The sequence below is a fragment of the Nyctibius grandis genome, chromosome 6 (assembly GCF_013368605.1).
Source record: "Nyctibius grandis isolate bNycGra1 chromosome 6, bNycGra1.pri, whole genome shotgun sequence".
NCBI classification, from domain to species: Eukaryota; Metazoa; Chordata; class Aves; order Nyctibiiformes; family Nyctibiidae; genus Nyctibius; species Nyctibius grandis.
The window spans coordinates 39,157,530-39,175,582 of NC_090663.1; the positions used below are offsets into that span (position 1 = coordinate 39,157,530).

At 39.1% G+C, this 18,053-nt stretch overlaps 1 protein-coding gene across 20 annotated transcripts in view; it reads right to left on the reverse strand.

The window, feature by feature from the left end:
• Positions 1-731: 731 nt before the first annotated feature.
• The window catches only part of TENM3 (teneurin transmembrane protein 3), a 472,906-nt gene continuing 455,584 nt past the window's right edge, over positions 732-18,053 (reverse strand). For all 20 annotated transcript variants that reach the window (XM_068403619.1, XM_068403624.1, XM_068403637.1 and 17 more), the window contains 6 exons: positions 17,589-17,764; positions 16,647-16,882; positions 11,422-11,718; positions 8,597-10,208; positions 5,728-5,858; positions 732-2,334 (listed from right to left, as the gene is read on the reverse strand). In XM_068403619.1, coding sequence (XP_068259720.1) covers positions 1,579-2,334; positions 5,728-5,858; positions 8,597-10,208; positions 11,422-11,718; positions 16,647-16,882; positions 17,589-17,764 — 3,208 coding nt within the window. In that variant the 3' untranslated portion in view covers positions 732-1,578. The remainder of the gene's footprint in view (positions 2,335-5,727; positions 5,859-8,596; positions 10,209-11,421; positions 11,719-16,646; positions 16,883-17,588; positions 17,765-18,053) is intronic.

Here is an 18,053-nt window from a genome sequence, read left to right on the forward strand (position 1 = left end):
GTGTGGAGATGCAGACTAGGCACTAGAACTGGACCTTCCTCTCCATCCCCAGGTTCAGTGTTCACAGTAATGGGATTTGATCTGCCAGCTGAAGGCCAGGAGATTAACCTACTGAACAGCCTGCCTGCCTAAAGAGCAATTCTGTAGCATCAGGTCAGAGGTACACTGCTTCTTCTATCTGGAGTTATTAACATCTAAAAGAGCTGTATTATACAGAAGACAAAGTTGACATAACTGGATGAAACTACATAATTTCTTCTTCTTCTTCTACATACAATTTGCCAAGCACCTGAGACACTACTCTCTCCATGGTGAAACAAAGCTGCTAAAAAAAAACAACAGAAACCCCACCTAGTATGAATAAATGTCCATTTATTACGTTAGGGCTGGAAAAGACAAGGAAAACCCAACCTATTAAAGTCTTCCATCATAATAAACGAGACTTATTTGGTTACTGTGCCTTCTAACAATGACTGATGAAGTGGCACTGGTGTGGGTGACAGGAGAGGTATGGGAGGGGAGGGAGCTGCGGTCTGATTCAGCCAGCCACTTTGGAGTGTCCCATCCTATCAGCAGAGTGATAGATGCACAGCTTTAAACCTAATACAAAAATATTAACACTTTTGGACATTAGTCATCACTGTTATATCTCTACAATATAATCCTTTATACTGTACAGCTATAACATAAAAGGTGCAATTCCTTTTTCTTTAAAAAAATCACACACAGCACATGTTTTTATCATTTTATTTTTAAGTATAAACTTTTTAAACACTTTACATAAATTAACTCCTCTGAGACTAATAGTTGATGTACAGTAAATTGTAATTCATATAAAAATCCATAAACAACTTGTCTCACATAATTTACAAAAAAATCAGGGTTTCCTTTGCTTATCTGCAACAAGGATTCTACTTGCCATTTTCCCCCCAAGGCAAACCATGTTAGCATTGTAAAATCCATTATTAAATTCCCATGGTAGCATAAGTCACTTGTGCCAATGTCCTTTTAGAAAGCAGCACAGTTTAAAGCAGCTGGGTTGTCTATAAACAGTAATTTTTGCCCCATGTTTTAAAATTACCAGATATATACCACGTCCTATGCAGTGAGAAAGAGAGAGAAAAAGAGAGTGAGAAAGAGACTACTTCTCGTAAGCAAAGGTCAACAATTCAGTAATAATTGGAAACACTGTATGGGTCTGTATCTTAATTGAATACAGTGCTTCAAAGGAACAGACAGCCTGTTGCAAAATCTGTAGGCCTTTTTCTTTTCTTTTTTCTTCTTTTTTTTTTTAATACTTTTCAGTCCAACTTGAGTGCAGCGATATGCATATGTAAACATATTCTTTAAAGCAGATCACCTTTAAGGTCATTGAGAAAAAAAAGTTTTGTCATTAGCAGTATCATTCTTCTGGAAGGCGCTCTTCTCGTTACAGAGTCTGTTCAGATTGTGCTACAGAAAAAATCTGAGCAAAGATGTAAGCTTAGGCTCAAGTAGTAATGCAGCAAAACAGTTTGGTCTCCTTTTTAGAAGACACTGGTACACAGTCTCTTTGGCAGCCTGAGCTAAGCCAGTGTGTTACCTCTTTCCTATCTCACTTTGTCTGAAGAACTGTATATTGTTTGCGCTGTCTGCTAATTCTGGATATTGCTCTACAGAGAGTACATAGTACCCATCATATCCTTGTACCTTTCCAGCACTTAGCAACTGCCTCTTTTCTCCTTCTGTCCACAACCTGGCGCCTTCCTCTCCATCTCTGACTCTCTGTTGTTCTCTGGCCCAGGCACTGGAAAGAGCTCTTTGCCTGGCTTGCTCCAGTATCCGGGCCTTTTCCTCATCAAGTGTCATGCCATAGCGGACATGAAGCGCTAAAGCACCATATTGCATTTCAACATCAGCAAACCTACGAGTCCTGCCGTTTACCACAGTGGTGGACTGGGAAACAGTGACATTGATGCCATTCTCCAGGGCCTTCCGCCCGCTTGTCAGCCTCAGTGTCCCAAGGTCACTCTCAGGGGAGGTGGTCTTGATAAAATAGTGTGTGTCCTTTCCCTCAACAGTGAAATGCAAGTTTTCTAGGTAGTAGGCGTTGTTCAGAACAGCTGCCACTTTTATGCAGTCCTCATTTGCAATGTTGAGCACATTTGTTTGCACTTTGCCTTGATTGACAGCGAGCATCACCCCTTTCCCAATCAGAGACTTCACTGTAGCAAACCACATCCATGACTTCTCTCCACTGGATTTCCGTCTGCTGACCTGCACCTCTGCCATCTTTCCCAGGGAAAGGAAAGCCTTTGCTTGTCTTGCCACTTGTTGTTGCACTCCAGAAATTGGCTGTAAACAAGAACAGACAGAAGTTTTACCAGCCATCTGTAGCCCTCTAGGTGCCAAACAGCCAGGCTTTCTTGGTGTGCTGCCCGTGGACGACAACAGGATATGCCACAACTGACAGGAGTTAATTAAATCTATGTACTGCTTGTTCTGCTGAGTTACAAGACTATTTTGTTTGATAATGTTCAGTACTTTTTCCCTTTGTCTCCCTGAGAACCTGCACAAAAATAAGATTTAACTTCAGAGGCTACTTAGGCCTTTGAAGGGGGCTGCACAGGACAGACCATACTTAATATGGGTAAGAGCTATCTTACTACAGTGTCATCTCATCCTCTAAGCCTGTTCGACTATGATTCCTGTCTACCATCCCAATTGAGGAGATTTTTGCAGGTCACAAAGCTGCCCGTTAGAACAGGAACAAGCCCTTCTTTACGCTGAGTCAGGAGATAGCCTCTCTTGGGTAGCTGCAGTCTGAGACCAAACTGCAGGGAGGCTCTCACAACCCCTCAAGCTGCTAAAGGAAGGAGGGGAATCAAACTGTAATGATGATAGTCTTTACAGTAAAAGAGAAGGAAGCAAACGGTACAGACCTGTGAGGTGGAATACTGGGGACTAGGACTAATGCCCTTTCTTGCAAATACTTGCAGAAACTGATAAAAGGGGATCTGTGAAAAGGCTGTGGCCAATTCAGTTGTGCGAGCTTCCATTTCATTCCAAGTATCAGCATGCTGCCTAAAAGAGATGAGCAGCTTCTCCGCCCCCGAACTACAGATGGGTGTAATCCTGAATACAGCGGAGTGCTTTGTTGACAACTAGCAAAGAAAAGGGGCAAGTCTAAAACATGCTCACTTGGTATTTCATGTTTTACCGTATCTGGGGTGTTCTTGTTGAAAAGGTAGGTGTGCTATAAAGGGGAGAAAATAAGAGGTGCAATTGTGAGGTGCAAAAGCACAAGATGGAAAAGCTAGGACAGGAGAGTATGTTAAAGAAGTTTATTTTGACTGTTAAGAGCTGTATGTAGCTCTTGGTAAAGCACTCTTGTATGCACTCTTGGTAAAGTGAGAGGATAGCTGGGGAATGGGACCTGCCAGCATAACTGCTGTGGTTAGCCAGAACAGTTAGAAGAGCAGGAGCAGCTAGCAGGAATGGTTAGCTAGTGCAGCTAGAGAGCGGGGCAGCTCACGTTATGGAGTCAGCTGTGGTTGGGGTGAGACCTTACAGCCACACAGAACAGGCACATCATATCTGTCTAACCCTGGGTCTTAAAAGCTACAAGCTCTGTATGAGCTAGTATTGATGGAGGTGGGGAGCAGACAGCTGCCCTTGCAGTTGTCTCAGCAGGAAACAGAAAGAAAGACTTAAATAGCTTTGGCTGCACTTTTGAAAAGGAGTACTTAGTTTCTGTAGATGATCCAGTTTATCTTCCAGTTGACTCCTTCTCCCTTCAGTAAAATACTGTTCAACCCACTTGATTCATTGCTGACAAACGAGGCAAAAGCCTGTTTAGTTTGCCCAAATTTCTGGGTGGGAGACCAAGCAGGAGTCATTGTTGACTCCTACAACCTTAATTCAGCCTTGCTGCTAATCAAAGCCTGGCAAAAGGTTTGCAAAGGCTTCTCTGCTCTGCCATGGGGGTGGCTTTCTGGAGGGAACAGTTCCTGAGGGAATTATGAATTGACTTGGACTCTCATCTCTTCTTGAATGTGGCAGATTCCTGTCTGCACTTGCTAACAAGTATGGATTTCAGCTGTTGTAAATCCTACATGAAAGCTATTGAGCACAAAATATATTCTAGACAGCACGCTCATCAGTGAGAGCAGCAAGATGCTGTAGCAACTTCATAATGACAAAGTTTGTTTATTTTTAACATCTATCCTCAGAGCTCTGAAGCAAAACCTCAGAGCTCGATAAAGCTCAGCCTCTCCACAATGTATCAAAATACTAAGTGGTTTGTGTGTTTACTTCTGGCTCCTGGTTGCATTTGCTTGTTCAACAACAAATATCATAGTCACAGCTTCTTCCTACCTGAGAATATGGAATCTTTGTTTTTCTCCTACCACTCTCTTTCTCTCTGTCATGTCACATGCCCCTGCCACTCATGTTGTTGAGCTCTTCCTGAAGATTTTTGACAACTAGCTGTCTGCTCTCATCTCTTTGACCATACTGGTGCTTCTCCTGATGCACCTTTGCTTGTGTTAGTGGAAAATTGCATTCTTTAGCCTTTGACATCTAAATAAACAACCTCTGATGGTTCTTCACAGCCATGCCTGATGACAGGTCTCTTATCTCCTGATACAACCACCTTGACTGGAGTACTTGCAATGCTCCTCCTTCACTGCTTCTACTGTTCATGGGAGACACTATTCTCATGCTGTGCTCTAAGGTCTTTCCCTGTTATTCCATCTCTGGCTATTAAAAAATATATATAGCGGGTCACTCCATGCATGCAAAATTATTAGCTTCCATATGCTCCCTTCTGCTGGGCTACTCTTCTAATGACTTTTTGCCTAAATTAGGTTGTATGGTTCTTCAAGATCATATCCACTTTTAATCTCGTAAAGTTCTTTATCATGATCCTTGTAAAAAGAGATCTGGTTTTGACTGCTCACAATGGGATTACCCATTTTTCTGTCTCTTAACACTTCCTCCTTAACTGAGAACTGTAGGATTTTTGAGGGCATAGGTCTTTGATCTTTGAATAAGTCTGATTTCTAAATATAATTTTCTTAAATAGCAGATTTAGATTTTAACTTCCACATTTATTGCTTCCATCATTTAAAACCGTAGCAGGTTTTCAGGACTGAAGTTCAATTTTTTTTCCTCCCAAAGAACTTCATAAGCACCTGGAGTTTTGGTTTTATGCAATGTAATGGGTTTTACCTCAGGTAATTTCATTTTCAATATTTTATCTTTACATATAAAACATGGTTAATATTAAAGAGAAGTAAAATTGTAGTGGTGCCTGGTATGCATAATTTATATCACCTGTTCTTCTGTTTATTTCACAGTCTATTTTTTACTACAGTGTTCAGTTTCTGCCTTCAGGCAGACTGTTAGTACAAATCAAATCCCTGTAGTTTCTGCTATGAAACTTAGACATCTTTGAAGGGTTTTAAACTTCTTTTCATTGATTATTGTCTTTCTGCATTTTTATTATTGCTGAAAGCAAACAAAAGCTTATTTAAAATCATACCTAGCTTAGCAAATCTGTAAGAAAAAACACCATCGGTAATTTCTTCAGTTCTTTTGAAAGTAGATAAAAATTAGAGGTTTGAAAAGCACTGTTCAGATTTAACTTAGCAAGTAACTGTGTCAGGATTATCCATGCCTAATAAGATCTGAATAAAAAGGAACATTCTGTCTTGTTCCATTCGTATGTTTAGTTTTGTTTCTTACTGGTATGTCCTCCCATTGCTGGCTCTTCACAAGTTCATAAGAGGGTTCTGTTAAATCAAATTTCGGCACAGGGAAACCAGGAATGGCATTGTGCAGATGGAAGCCAAATGTCACCAGCCAGCTGTTAACATCTGAAAGAGAATTGTTAAAAAAAGGAGAAAAATAAAAATATTAGAATTGCTCTATATTTTGCAATCATCCCATTTTTACATGAAATAGTTTTTGACATGGTTGGTTTCCTTCTGTAACATGAAAATTATTCAACAGTCTTCATTTTGATATGGATGGATTGAGATTCTAGCTACAGCTAGAATAGCAAGCCTATGCAGAAAACTTGGAAGTTTTAAACTTACAAGAAAACTCCTGTTCTATGTAAGAGTTACATTACGCTCGTTGGAAAGGCATTGCAGGTTTCAGCAATTCTGAAGGCCTCAGTGACCTCCAGAACAGCTACAGGAGCACAATTAAAGTGAGATTTCCTTCTAATATAGCCTAAACTAATTGGGATTTCATGGTCAGGCTGAACATGCTCTATGTTGCACTTTCATCATCAGTACTTTAAAACACAGCAAAAGAGAAAAAATACTTCAGAGCACATCCTGTCCTTTTGTTACGTATGTGTTATTGTAACACCTTCACACTGACCCTGAAATAACATCTATATGGTCAATTACCTTTTAAATTATTTGTCAGATATTTAATGTTGATTCAAGAGAAATCTCCCCCTCTTCAAGATGAAGTTGGACTGATGAAATTAAAAGCTAATGAAATGTATTACAGTTGCATCAGTAAGCAGACAGGATACTAAATTAGCATTAGGTAACATTATTTATGATACATTTTATGATCTGTTAAAAATAAATAAGTTAGGGATGCCAACAATTAATTAGTTAACAATTGTTGGGCAAGAATGGGTGCTCTGCCTTGTTTCTGTCTTTCTACCCTATCTATCTTTCACAAATACTAAGCTTAGCAGAAGTTGGCAGAGTGCTCCTTACCAAGTCTAGTAGTTTTCATTTAAGAAAACCCCAAATAAGTGGAACAAGGAACCAAATTTTTCAAAATGTTAAAAGAATAAAAAATATTTACCACAAAATAATTTCTAACCTTCCCAGATAAATGATATACCTCATGAGGCTCTGCATCTAAAACTGCCAATCAGGCAAATGACTCATTGTAATGATAACCTTACAGGAGCACTGTGTGTCTATGTATTGCATAGATCAAAGCTGTTACGAAAAGGACTAAAACTGTATTTTGAGGGAAATTTTTGAACTAAGTGCATCATTTTCAATGCCACAAAGAATCTGATTGCAACTGCATCCCCTACAGCACATGCTGCTAAAAGAGGACAGATTCAAAGGTCTGTTATTATCCTTGCTCCCAGGCAGTCCGTTAGCAACCCTGTTAATAGCTGCTGTTTGTTAAATTAATGCAACCCACTTGATTCCCAGGATGTTTTTCTGAGTGGCAGTCTCACAACTCATAAGTAAGTGGGGCTGAGCCCCTCCTGTAGTCTGGCACTGTGTAAAATATTTTGGATTATTTACATCTATTCAAATATGAAAATTCAAATGTATCTGAGCAAGGCATTTTTCAGAAACTTCTGGTGATGTGCAATCAGATTTTTTTGTATGTAGAATAATGGAAAACACCACACTATGCATCACTAACTCTAGACCCAAAAAGCATATAAGTTCCCTAAGAACTCAGTTATACAAGAAGTGGTTATGTTAGCAGCTTTTTGTTGCCAGAAGAGAAATTCACACTCCTTTTCCTATATCCTACTCCTCCTTCCCTGCTCCTGGCTGTGTACTCATTACTTTGTGCTGGCCCTGGAGCTTCTTGGACTTCTCTTTCTTAGCCAAATTACATTAGTAATCCTGCAAAAACCTACCCTGGCAAATATCAACCAACTTTCAGTAAATATTTCCTGCCATGTTATGAGTTAAATTGGTCACAGAAAGACCCCTCCTGCCCTTGCTACCTTACTCTGGTCTTTGGTCTTTTTGGTCCACGACTATGCGCTTTCTCCTGCTCAGTAGCCCAAAGCATGAAGAAACCTGACTCTAATCCACACGTAAGGAGATTCTCATGAACGGTCTTGAGGGGTTCTTGTACTTGCTCAAGAAGTCTATTCTTTTCATTATAAGAGCACTGGGTAATGCGAACAGTATTGGAAGGAGAATGTAGGGCTCCTCTTTCCCAGTGCAGAGATCTCTAGCTAAGACACTTTGTGTTACAGTTCAGTCAGTGGGAGAGGAAGAGATGTATTCCACTGGTACTCCAAAATGTACTTTGGAATACCAACCCCTCTGTATACTGACATGCTCTGAATTCTCTTTTCGGGTCAACAGTCCAATATTAAAGCACCATAAGGACTGTGTAGGGCACAAGGTTTAGGTTTAGTTACCTGAACCTGAAAGCTAATAATGGCCAGTGGATCTTAATCTCTCACGCAGGTACGTAAATCAGTGTATAAAGCTAGATGAGATTTTCAAGATCTCCCATTTGCTATTTCACTATTCCTGATAAGTGTGTTTGCTGTAATTATTCTCATTGTTAAGTGCTTAATGCTTCCTCTTTTCCAAATAGGACATATTTAGGTACTTCACCAAAACTGTGAATTCCAGTCTAAATTGGATGTCTATAGATCCAGCAGTCCTAAGCTAAAATCACTTTGTTGATCTGGTTCTAAATGCCAAGTACTTTTCTGAACAATTATCTTCCCTGAGAATTCATTTACCAACTTTCCCCAGAATATATCCTCAGTGTGTAACCCAGATAATCAGATTCCATATTATGAGAACACAGAAAGGTAAATTTTTGAGCAAGTAGGAGTCAGCCTTGCAATTAAGTAACCTTTTACCTGTGATATAATCCTTCACGTCGTGTATTTTACTGGCTGGGTTGTTATTTCTAAACATGTACAAATTAAAAGGAGCTGGATCTTTCCCAATTCTCTTCCAGATTTCAACATCAGGTGTTGTCCACCGGCCTGCCAGTATGTCATAATCTCTTTCTCCGAAGTGGACTAGTTTGGTCAGTGGGTCGTATAAGCCTCCGTGAAATCCTATTACCAGCTGGAAGTCAAGGTTAGAGTCAAAATAAATCTCTCCATAAGCAGTGTATTGAATTTGTTTAAGCATGAGACCATTGCTACTGAAAACAGCCAGTGGTGTCCCCGTATTGTCTGATGCGATGTAAAACTCGTCTCCACTGCTAATTTCCATGGCAAAAAGGTGTCCTTGCAGATCATAGTAAAGAGATGTGATTTCAGAACTTGAGTGGTTGTATACATGAGTTATCCTGGTTGGGTAAGTAAGGTCTGCGTAAAAAAACTGAAGATGCTGTCCAAGGCTAGTTTTACTGGAAACTCGTCGTCCAAGTCCATCATAACGGTAAATCACTGTCCACCCACTGCCTTTGCTATAAACTCGAGTAAGAAGGCCCTTTGAACTGTATTCAAAGATTTCGGTACCCCTCTGACGCAGAAATCCATCTTCATCTAATCGGTACTGAACATCACCTAGTCGAGTTATTCTATCTCTCAAGTCATAGCGAAGTGGCGTCAAACGGGCGCTGCTACTGGGGTTGAGCAAGTGGAGGTTGCCATTCAGGTCATAGTTGTATCGCCACATTATTTTTTCATTCAGATAAACTGTCTGGAGCTGACCATCTACATCATATTCGTAAGCATATTTTGTGGTGTTGGCAAATGGCCCGATCTTAATTTCTCTTTTTGTCACTCGTCCCATGTTATCATACTGAATTGTAATCCAATACATTAGTGACCGAAATATTTCATACTGAATTTCCTTGATGCGGCCGTGTGCATCAAAGTGTTTTGTGTAGGTCATTACCGCTGTCGAAATGATCTGGTTAATATCATAATATATAACTCCGAATTTTCCAAATTGTTCAACTTTGCCAGAGATATCATCAAACTGGTAGAGATCGATAGGCAATGGGGTTTCATTGATGACACCTTGCATGCTAGTCACTCTGAAGCTATTGTCATAGCTGTAGTCAAATCGGGCATTTACCATTCCGTCTTCGCTAAAGCGGAAAATCTGTCTGTCAATCAATGGGCCAATTTGCCTGTATCTAATGCTGCAGATAAAACCATCGCTTTGGAGGTTTACTGTTTTCAGGACTCCTGCTGTCTCATCATAAGTAAAACTAACTCTTGTACTATCATATAAAACTTCTGAGAGCTTGGTCTGCCGTCTGTACTTGAATAACACTCTTCGGCTTGTCCCCAGGAAAGCAGTTTGAAGGAGCTGCCCTTCTTCATTGTAGTCCATTATAACAGACGCATTACTTTCCGGGGGGTTGTATATATTCCGGTAATAGCCAATGGAGCGGATAGTCTGCATGGTATGACGAGCAACACTGGGCATGGTGACAGCAGAAAGCCGATCCAACAAATCATATTCGAAGATATACTGCCGTTGGCTATGAAGCAGAAGAACCATTGACTGAAAATTAAGAACAGATTTTTACCACGTGAAAAATGGTGGAGTACCCCCCCCTTCACACACATATACCGATACTATTTCTTCACAAAAACGTGACATTCCCACTTGAGAAAATTATCTCCTCTTTAATTGAGTTATCCTTGACCTTACATGTTGTTAACATCTCCCTGCCTAATTTACTTGGATGCTTAATTGTAAGGGGTTCTGTAATTAGTAGTTCCACATTCATAATTTGCTACTTGTTATGACTGTATCACTCTTTTATCAAGCACTCACTGCGAAACAGCAGATTGTCAATGGATTCAGATAAGTCATGTTTAATATGGGAAGAGGTAAAACTGTCTTAGAGCCATTAACTCACGAGGAGAACAACATATGGGAGATACAATTTCTTCCCTACAATTAAGAGATGATTTTGAAGAATTTGAATAGCCTGAGATCCCTGAATACTGCGTTCTTCTTCTGTAAGCTTTTAAGACACAGGCAAAACAATTGTTTGATTATTTATATCAAAAGGAGCTACTCGGAATTATTCTGACATTTTTCTGATGCGTGGCTATTATGTATCATAGGTTTTGATTAAATTACGCCTGCAATGACTAGTAAACAGTATTTGCTGAGCAACAGCTTCAATAGAAATATATTTAAACCCCAGAAAGAAATGGATTCTCTTTTTGCAGAGCAGGCATGAGATCTCACAAAGGGGATTTTCACAGATATTTCTAGAGGGAGAGCTATCATTCAGCAATCGTTATATATAATGAAGAATCCTGATCTTTTTCCTATCGTTTATTTTGTTGCTACAACATAAAGCAAGTAAAAATTGACAGCTGTAACTATTTAGCAACAGGAGCTTTTCTTGGTAGTGAAAAAAACCCAACAGTTTAGAATTTACAAACAAATGATTTTCAACTAAATTACACAGCAGAGATCCAGTCCCTGTACCTTATTTTAAGTGTTAAGATAAAAGGTAAATACAGATGCTTCTTGCTAGTCATTGGCCTAAATAATTTAAAAAGACATCAATTCCTAGCAATTACCTACAGCGAGATTACATATCTATTGTATAAAACATTCCCCTAGGAGTCACATGTTGATACTTAGAATAACTGAAGTGTGTTCCCACTACCTGGTTTTGCTTTGTACGCAGCAGTCAGATGCTGCAGAATTTCAGCACATTCAAAGCATTTTTTAAAACCTGAGTGTTCTTTACCTTTTCCAAATACGTGTAACTCCAAGTTTTCCCATCAGCAAACACTCTAGACACTATCCTCCCCTGTCCATCATACTCTATTTTTTCACTAGTTGTCCCTCGCTGTATGCTGCCTATTTGACCTGTGGATGAATAGGTAACATTGACAGCCATCAGCTTGCTGCTCGGTAGCCACAGGGTGGGGTGCCCTGACGTGTCGTAGGCAATCCTCAGCAGAAATTTACGGTGGTCATCGTAGATCTTTTCTGTCTTTGTGGTTCGATCAAAGTCAACTGAAAGGAGGTTTCTGCCATTAACCTTTTTAAAGCAAACAAAACGACACAATAAATCATGCTGTTCAAATCCTAGCCACCTATTATTTCCACAAAGCTAGCTATTCTTTAAATACCATTTACAGTGATTGATTTGCTGTGTGCAGAAATTATTTTAGCAACTTCTTGATATAAATGTAAGACATTATATTAGCATCTACTTTAGAAGGTCTCATTATATGGCACTGAATTTGTTGCAATGTTTTCTTTCTTGATGCTTAGTCAACTGCTAAGAAAATACTGAAAGATGTGTACTGAAAACTTCTGTAATAAATGAGGCCATTTCAGTGAACAAACCACTGCTTTTGTAGGCAGTCCAAAGTATAGCTAGCAAATTATTGTCAAAACATATTCCCAGAAACCGCTTGTCCGGTTCATAACAATCACGCTAAGAACGAACTGAATCCTAATCCTCCACAGCAAGTATTTTTCAAAACGGTAAATACAAAATTAAGATCTTCAAAAGCATGTTAAATCTTCACATTAAGATTAAACAGTTTTTAGAACATAGGCTTTCCCCTTCTGAAAGTTTAACTCAGTATACCATCCACTGCTGCAGTGTATTTACAAGGCTGAAATCCTTAGTAGAGGATTTCAACTTTCGCCTAGTTAACTGACCACTTAAAGCCATAAATGAGTGGAAGACTACTGAACCACTGAAAAACAGTTATAAATGCTTTGAAGTTTATAACTATTTAAATTTGAAATTAAAGCCTTAGCCTAGATACATTTCTGTTGAAAACTGTATTATTTATGTACGTAAACGACAGTGGATAGTGATTTCTATGCAATACTTTTACATTGAAATCCCCCCTGCCCTTTTAGTGTTCTAAAGATGCTTTCAGTTTCATTGATTCAGCTCTCATTTTTGTATTTATGAAAGGAAAATGTCTGGTTTTCTTTTCCCACATTGGTATCTTTCCACTTCTCCGTACCCCCTCTGCACTGAACTGTTTTTCTGTGTTCTCAAACAGGCCCCTAGGTTTTCTTTGTTCATCTGCAAACCATTTCTGTATCATCTGCTGTGTCTTTTTAAAGTTATTCCATATGGGGGTGAAACACTGATAACTAAAGAGATTTCAACGCTGTATTTTGCTAACGTATGGGAAGTAGGGGACAAATGGACATACAGCTATGTATTTTAAAAATTTTTTAAAAATTCCTTTTCAAGTACTTGATGCATACATTACAAAGAGATGAAGAAAGATGACTAAATAACATTCATTAAAGAACAAGAGAATAGATATCCTGACCAAAGAAATGACTGGAGGATTTTTGTGTTTTTCAGAGCTGCATGTTCAAAAATCCATATATCATGGATGTTGGTACTTACACCCCGAGGCTGATAAGCTTCTAAAAGATCAATATAAATTAGATTCTTTATTACTGGCATAAAAGGTATTAAAATGCTGCTGATGGGTCATAGGCAAATATGAAAAAAAATTCCTACAAATGCTCAGTTTTGCTTATATCTGTCTGTCTATCTATATTACCTTTCTCTTTTTTAATATGAAATCACTGGTATGAGAACAATCTGCACTATCAAATTGGGAACAAAAATCATGTTTTAATGTAAATCTTCTAAGTAAGGAACACAAAGTCTAGCAGATGCAGAATAGCTACTTATCTATTTAATGAGCCATCAAATGTTATTGAAATATACTTTGAAAAATTAACCCTACAAGGCTGATTCTAGAGGTAGGTTAAACTTAACTATGAAGCATTCCCCTTCACTTCTTTTTTGTCATTTTTTTTGACTTCTTCATTTTCATGTAGTTTTTGTTCAAATTTTCCAACATCTAATATTCGCTCATTTGCCTAAAATCGCTCTTAAAACTTGTTTATCTCTGGCTTTTATTTCTCAGCCTCTCCCACACATGCCTGCACTCATCTCTGCATCTCCCTGCCTGTTTTGCTTCTCTGATTTTTTTTCCTCCCTTTCTCTCCATCTTCCCTTGCTTATTTTACATTTAATTATAATTTTTATTAATTTTCTCATCTATCTCTCAGGCTTAGACAGTGAAGTGAGAACGGGCACTTCTGAACTGGCAAACAGGGAAGAGTGGCTTTATGGTTAAGGCAGATGTCCAAGCAATTGTGGTTAATTTCTTGGCTACGCACATCCTTCCGGTATAAATTGCAGCAAAGTACTTAATCTGCCTGTCTCACTGCTTTATCTGCTAAATGGGATAATTACATCCCTTGCCTTCTCACTTTCCATCTGTCTGGCCTGTGTAAGGGCAGGATAGGAGGGGAAAGAAAGGAAATGCCTCTTTCTCCAGCCAGATTCATGCTTCCACATTCTTGCTTTCAGACGTGTGAGCTTTTGGTGAATTTTTGGCTGTGCTTGAATAATCTTGTAATACAGATGGCAATTAGAATAACAAGTTTTGGTGGTATAGCTGTTTCCTTTGGACAGTATGGGGCTGGAATAACATATGTCAGCTGAAGTACTGCCTTCAATTGAAGCGTTTCTTAACAACAGCTCTGCTACCAAAATGCTTTTACAGCAAAACCTGAACATTTTTATTGTGTCTCAGACAGTCACACTCCGAAAATATTTGGAATATTATGATAAAAATAGTAATTCAGGAAATTTTCAATGAAGAAACACTTAACGACACAAAACTGAGTCTCTTGACAGTCCCTACCTACTGTCCTGCTATGTTTCAGTAATTTAGGTGTCCATCTATCCTGCTCTGCGTTGACTCCTGTTTTTCTTTCCAATGAGAAGCATGAAATCTGACTGCGATTCCCCCATTAGGACTAGAAGTATATTGCTGTGCCTTATAGAGATTCAAGAGGTAATGTGAAAATTGGGGACCTCTGCAGATCCTGGAGCATGTCAGGTCTCAGAGCAAACTCTTCCTGTGAGCTTCCTCGTCTTATGTTACCTGTCTGCTCTGGGTGCATCCCTTGAGACAGAGCTCATACCAGTTCCTTTACTTGAGACCCTTGTGAGTGAGGGTCTGTCTGGCCTCAGTACGAATGCCCTAAAAAGGCTCTTTCATGTAGAGGACTGTCAGGACTCCTGCCAAAGGCCAGCCTGCAGACCAAACATACAGGTCCAGGGACAAAACTAGCTTATTGAACAAATACCAAACAAGTCTGAACAAAAGTAAGATTGACAGAGGATTGTTTAGTTAAGGGATGGTGACATATTCCTAAATAATTTCTTTATAAAGACTACTAGTAGTGGGTAGAAATAATACAACACTGAAAACCAAAAGAGTACCCAAGAGTGTACTTTGTAATGTTAGATACTGCATATATATAACGCAGTGAAAGTGTCATATACATGAGTACATTTACTGGCAATACATTTTGTCACTGTTTTTTGTCTACATTTGTCGTCTTTGCAGCAAAACGTTACTGACATATCTGTAGATGGAAATGATGAGCTCCCTAAGTTGCTCCTGTTCTTTCTGTTGTTTTCTTTCTCTACTTTTCTACATCCTCCCCCACCCCCGCAAGCAACATTTCTGTAGTATCTTCCCATGTAAATCTATTTCAAAAAACCTTCCTTTCTTTCTTCTTTGCTGACAAGTTTCTTTACTTTTTTTTTAGGCATTTTTCTCTTATTAGCCCATATTCTCCACCTGCTGTACTTCTCCCATTTGTATAGACACTTCTAATTACTACTATTTTATCCTAACCTATAATCTCTCACTTTCCCTTCCATCTTGTTAAATCTTTCCTTCTTCTCTGCCATTCCTTTTTTCCTGTTCACTCTTCCAAGTTAAAGTTGCCCATGACATCTTTTTTACATCCTCTGCACTTGAATGCCAAAATTTTGCTTCACTTCTGAGAACTGGGCTCACGGCGGTTTATTTCAACTGCCAAAACCAAATGCCATTGGTATGGTTATTTTATTTTTTCTTGGGCTTCTTTCACAAATGAATTGGCAGGTGCATTATCCCACTGTGCTATGTAATGACCTGCCTATGAACCAGAACCACAAGGCTGAGCTCCAGAAGCATGGCTTCCTTTTCCTTATTCATGTAAGACAGCTGCCATGGCTAGGTACAAGTATGTTCTTCTTGAGCAGCAGCTACTGTGCATAATCATTCTTCCTTCTTGGAAAAAAATCCATTCTTCTTGCAGAGCAAGTGGTAGAGAGAATATAAGGTGCATGACAGCATTCCCTCCTTTCTCATTCCAAAGGAAGATATAAAATATTTTAAGATTTAAACCGGCATGTTGTCTCTTAGAAGTCAAGTGGTCTGAAATTGCTTACCTTCATTTGATATACTCCATAGGCCTTATTTTAAAGAACTGAGTTAAGTTCTAAGAGTAAGTCAGACCTCTGATGTGGTCTTGAAATGGTCTCCTGGCAACCCAGTTTTAAATGCTTAATCTCTGTTGTCTTTACCAAATGGCTGTCATAAATCATAGTTTGCTTCCTACTTATATTTCACTCACTATATAGGAAGAAGAAATGCCAACAAAATGGTAAAGACATATGTTAGAGGAATATGCTTACACACGCACACACAGTTAAACCCTTTCTACCAGAAAAAAGTATTAGGACAATTTTTATTTAAAATAAAAAAGAAAGAAAATCCTAGGACTGTGCTAACATGGTAGAATAATTTAAAACAAGATTCAAAATCAGGTGTGTGAATTCAGTACCAGAAACAAAAAAAGTGAAGGAAAGCAGAAAATAATTCTTTTATCCTGATTCATTTCAATGCATTCCTGGCTAAAACCGACAGTTTAAAGTCCACAGAAAAGAGCAATTAATAAGGAAAAACGGTCAATAAATGAAGTAATAAAAGTAAGTACTTCCAGCTTTACAGTAAGCTTGCCTACAGTACATATTCTGTGATGGTTGGATGACAATACCTACAGGAACATGTTTACATTTCCACTCAATGAGAATGCAGTAGATACCACCCAGGCTTGCGTGCTTACCCGAAGCTTTCGGCCAAACACGTTGACTTTTCCCTGGGCTTGCTCTTTCCGGAATCGCCACTCCACCAGGTTCTGCCCGTTCTCTCCTGGGAGGGTCATGTTTCTCTTCGCCACTGTTGGGTTGGCAGTGCCAGCCAACACATGCGGCTCTGTCTGATAGTGTGAGTCCAGGCCGCTGGCATACAGGATTCTCAGTGAGCCATCATAACCAATCTGGTAGCTATTTCTTAACTGATCTGAAAAGGCAAAAAAGAGAAGCACAGGTTACCTACATGGGTCAAGAGTCTGCCTTTGTCCTGCACACATGCAACATGTGCATGTAACATCTTGACTTCACATAACTGACCCAATGGTAATAAACACCCAGCGTGAGATTGGTAAGAATATCTGTATCACATGAGAGCGCAAATGCCTTTGGGACCTATCTTCAAAGTTGCTTAAACACTTAAGGAAATTCCACCCTCAGAGCATATTCTTTGGAGTGGCACAAAACACATTTTCTGCTGTTTCACTAGGCATTTTTTGCCCAATTCTAAGCATACTGTGACTACTGACTTTTGCAAGGATGTGGCTGCTGGGACATCATGTGCTATTTTAAAGCTAAAAACCTCACTTCACGCTATTTCTGCATCTATCTCCCTTTCAATCAATTTCTCTCTCCTTTTCAAGATTCCCTGTTAATGCAAAGTAAGTATTCTGACTACTTCCCATAGCTGTTTACAAAAGCTATTTGGTTAGAAAACATATTTAACTCTACTTTCATTGCAACTCCTTCTTTCCCTGAACAGTTCTATGTATATACAAAAACATGCATGTATTGCCCCTTCCTCCAAACACTATGCCTCTGAAGTTTCCCTCTAATGCATCCAATTGGAGCTGCTTGTACCACAAGAAAACAGTTTTCAGGTCAGTATCTGCTGAGAAATCTTTTGTTTACACTACCTTGAACCATGGTATAGAAAGAATCAATTGATGATAAGTTGGAAGTGATGCTGACATCTTCCTCTCTGCTGGATGACTCAATGTCCACTGTAATAGCCCTTTCCATTTCCCCATGAAGGTTAGTGACAACTCCAGTTGGGAATGTAACGTTTGTTAGACGGCCCTCGCTATCGTAGCTAAAAAAAAAGAAAAAGAGTCCAGAAATGATACATAGCAGGAACAAATTGTTTTCATTTACAAGTAAAATGAACAAAAATACCAGCTATTCATATTGTTAAGGCACGTTTGCTTTTTTGTGCATGGGATAGGCACAGCAAAGACTTCAAACGTGCTTTGAAGTAGTCAAAAGACTGCTTAACATAGAGGAGCCTCAATGGTGATAGCAAGAGCAAACAGATGGATCTTCAGCTCTGCATATTATTCTTTGAAGTGTGACCAGATCCTGCTGCACATCTAATTCACCAT